This window comes from Fukomys damarensis, unplaced genomic scaffold, assembly GCF_012274545.1.
Source record: "Fukomys damarensis isolate Sample0158 unplaced genomic scaffold, DMR_v1.0_HiC HiC_scaffold_5, whole genome shotgun sequence".
Taxonomy (NCBI): domain Eukaryota; kingdom Metazoa; phylum Chordata; class Mammalia; order Rodentia; family Bathyergidae; genus Fukomys; species Fukomys damarensis.
Genome location: NW_022900917.1, coordinates 66,504,025 through 66,507,704, shown reverse-complemented (window position 1 = coordinate 66,507,704; position 3,680 = coordinate 66,504,025). Strand labels below are relative to the sequence as shown.

General features: G+C 56.4%; 1 protein-coding gene across 4 annotated transcripts in view; it reads right to left on the bottom strand.

The window, feature by feature from the left end:
- The window catches only part of Plec (plectin), a 66,171-nt gene that overhangs the window by 61,389 nt on the left and 1,102 nt on the right, over positions 1-3,680 (bottom strand). For 3 of the 4 annotated variants that reach the window (XM_033760829.1, XM_033760830.1, XM_010630580.1), the window contains one exon: positions 1,959-2,157. In XM_033760829.1, coding sequence (XP_033616720.1) covers positions 1,959-2,157 — 199 coding nt within the window. Of the gene's footprint in view, positions 1-1,958; positions 2,158-3,373; positions 3,637-3,680 lie in introns of those variants that run through there. The other variant, XM_010630579.3, reaches the window with a different exon arrangement.

Sequence of the window (3,680 nt, the reverse complement as noted above, 5' to 3'; positions counted from 1 at the left end):
CCACGGGCGGGACGGGGCGGGGCTGGCTCAAGACTGGGCTCTGTCCCCGGAGCTGGTCTGTGACTGCGCAGAGCCTGGTCCCGCGCGCGCGCCCCCGTGCCTGCTACCCACAAGCCATCGACTACCTGATTCCCGTTCCCTGAGGTCCTAGTCTTGTGACGGCCACTTCCCGGATCAGCCCCATCCTGTGTAGCAACCTTCCCTTCCCCAATCAGCGACTTCACCTGGCCACCCCTGTTGTGCCACTTTCCCTCCCTTGCTCCTTTCTTAGAATTCTGTTACAACTACTGGAGATAGTGTTGGTCTGTCTAATGTATAAAGTGCCCTTAGCTGGGCGTGGTGACACACGCCCGTAATTCTAGCACCTGGGAGGCCAACACAGGAGAAATGCTGTGAGTTCGAGGCCAGCCTGAACTACACAGCAAGACCCTGCCTTGAAAGAAAGAAAGAAAGACCCCACCCTTAAAACACAAGAAAGAGATTATACATAAGGGAACTAGAGTAGGCAATTTACAGAACAGAAAGTTTGGTAGTAAATGAAAAAATAATCCTCTCCAACCATCACACTGGCAAAGCCTTTTCTGTCTCCCAGCATATTCCAATATCCTCCTTCCTGGAACCCCCCTGGTAATATTCCTCCAAACCTTAAATGCTTGGTGCCCTCAAAGCAAGAAGTCCCCATCTGAACCCCCTGGTAATATTCATCCAAACTTTAAATTCTGGGTGCCCTCAAAGCAGAAGTCCTATGGAAATTATCAGAGAACACAAAAACCCTGCCAGGGGCTGCAGGCTACAGCATAGCTACAGGCAGAGAATGATACAGACCACCAAAGCCAGCAGGAGCGACTGCTGAGGGTTCCTATTGCCCCCACCCCATTCCTTCACATCTTGAAATGTCCATGGGGTGGGGAAGGACATTCATGATTCCTTTTCAGGTGGGAAAAAAATGACATTCTTTAAAATCTCATGAGAGATGAGAAAGATTGGAAGATCACCCACAAGCACCTGGGCCTCTGGGGTTTGGCAGAGTGGTGAGAGCATGTCCATCATTCTTCTCTGCTTCTGTTTTCACGAGGTGTTGCTGTACTTTCCCAATGACAAAGTTCCCTGATGCCTGCAGGACTACCTCCCCTTTGGGAAGGTGGCCTCTAAGCCTCTCCCCACATGCCTTGGTCCACCATCCTTGCTTCCTGCAGGAATGCTCTCTGCCCTCCAGTTGCCTCATCATGCCCCTGGGAGTCCTAGAAGACGGAATGCGGTCAGTACTCACTTACTCAGCACATCCTGCCCAATGACCTCCAGCCCTAGGTAACCTACTTCCCAAAGGAACTGGCTGCCCAACTAAACATCCTCCAGCTGCCCATCATCTCCCTCTAATCCTCTCACTGGATCTTTCCCATCCTCTTCCTCAGACTGGCAGCTAATGTAGGACAAGTCTAGACCCTGGCTCAGGGACAGTGGTACTCTCACTGGCCAAATGTCCTCTCCTGCCCTGCTCCTGTGCACATCTATCCCCATGTGGCACTCAAGATTAGGACCCTGGGGTTGGGGATTTAGCTCAGTGGTGTCACCACCTGCCTCACAAGAGCACAAGGTCTCAAGTTCAATCCCCAGTCTAACAACAACAAAAAAAAGACTAGAAGCCTGGTGAGCACTTTGGACCCAGGGGCCCAGGCAATGGTCTCTATCATATCAAGAGCACTGGACTCTTGTCAGAAAGCCAGGGATGGCCCCAGAGCTGAGCAAAAAGCCAGGCTTCTGACCTCTCACAGCTTCCTGGGCCAGAACAGCAGGTGGCGCTGTGCTGACTGCACTCACCTGGGACCAGAGAGGCTCTACCTGAACCCCATATCCCCTCTGACCACTTCTAGAACAAACACTGGCGCATAGCACACAGCAGGATGTCAAACAACAGTTCTGTGCTAATGGGCCAAGCTGACCAGGCCATTCCACATTACCTGCGATTCGAATGACAGCCCGCTCAGCAGGGTCCAAGACACTCCCATTGCCTCCAGAGCCACCTCCACTACGCCGGCTCCGCTGAGTTTTCCCAAGGTTCCAAGGTAGTGTGTCCCCAGGGCTGGGGGAGCCACTGCCTCCATTGGAGCCACCCTCAGCCACTGCTCGAACTTCTGAGTCCTCTCCTGACATGGCCTCCTGGAAGGAGAGTGGGAAGGTCATACTTCTGCTGCTGAGAAACATATACTGCAAACTGACCTACCTACCACCTCTTCAACTTATACACTGACCACATTAACCCAGACAATGACACCATGCCCCTCCTAGATGTTGACAATTTCTCCCCACCTCCACATCCAGCCTTCTCCTAGATACCAGCACAGTGACACTCTTCAAACACTGACCTCATGCCCTCCAGTGTAACACCACGAAACTGATCACCCTCACCACTCCACACACTGACTGCCACTCCCTTCACTCAACCACTTACCACCTCAATAACCACCCCATCACAGGACACCAGTTCCACCCTCCCTGTCAAGTGGCCAAGTGGGAGATACAGGGGATTTACTTTCGCTAGGGCACTGACACCAAACCCACCTCCCCACTGGCTTCCACGATTTGCATCCCAACCCTGAATTCCCTGCCCTCAATTCTTCCAGTCAGCAAGCAAGGGAGGCCATCCACAAGCACTAGCTCGGCCCCCTACTTTCCTGTTTTCAGGAAGAACCCCCCATCTGCACGCCCACACCCTGGATGCTGGCACTCTACCTCCAAGCAGTCTCCATCTGTAGGTCTCCCCGCCACCCCACCCCACCTCCATCCCGGTACAGTCCCACCTCAATCTCTGCAGAGAAGGCCTATAAATAGCTGGAGCCGCAGCAGCGTGGGCCGCGGGAGCGAGGCTGCGGCAAAGCTGAGGAAGAAACCAAGCCGCTGCTCCAGCAGCCCACCCTGCTCCTTCCAGGGGCAGTCAGTGCACATGCATACCCACGCGTGCACAAGCCCCAAGGGCGCTGGCGTGCAAGAGGTGAATGGGGCTCTGTCTCGGCGAGGGTGGGGTGTTGTGGGCACAATGTGGACTCTGTGCCTCCTCCATCAAGCCAAGAGCTAGGGAGGAGAGAGCGGGTATCTAGTAGGAGGCGCCCCGTCCCCAGGGTCCCTTGGCCTCCGGGGACCGCCTCTGCTCCAGCCCCAAGCCCGGGGCAGCAATCTTCCCTATCTATACCCCCGACACTGCTTGTGCAGTTCCGCAATCTTCAGCGCGCTGTAAGGTGCTCCCCTCCAAGGTACCACAGGATGGCCTGCGACACAGCCCCTAGTTCCGGGTGGGTGACCTGCAGCCAAGACCCCACCCCAAACCCGCAGCTCCGGCATACCATGCACCTCTCCCTCCCCGCCGGGTCCTACGTGCCTGATGGCTCCGCTCGCCTCAGCTCCGGCCGCTGTAACCAGAATGCGGAGGCTGGGGCCGGGGAAGACGCAGAAGCAGCCCGGGCGGAGCGAGCCCGGAGCCCCGCCCCAGTCTGGCGGGGCCCCGACGGAGAGCCGCCCCGCAAGCACCACCAAAAGCGTGCAAGCGAACTACGCCCCAGTGTAGAGGAAGTGTGAGACCCCGAGGCTACCAAGCGGTAGCCCTCGGTGCAACTCCGCCCGGAGGCGCTCGCTGGATGAGCGCACCTCCGTCCCGCGCAGCCTTCTCCCAGTGCGTGCGGGGAGGG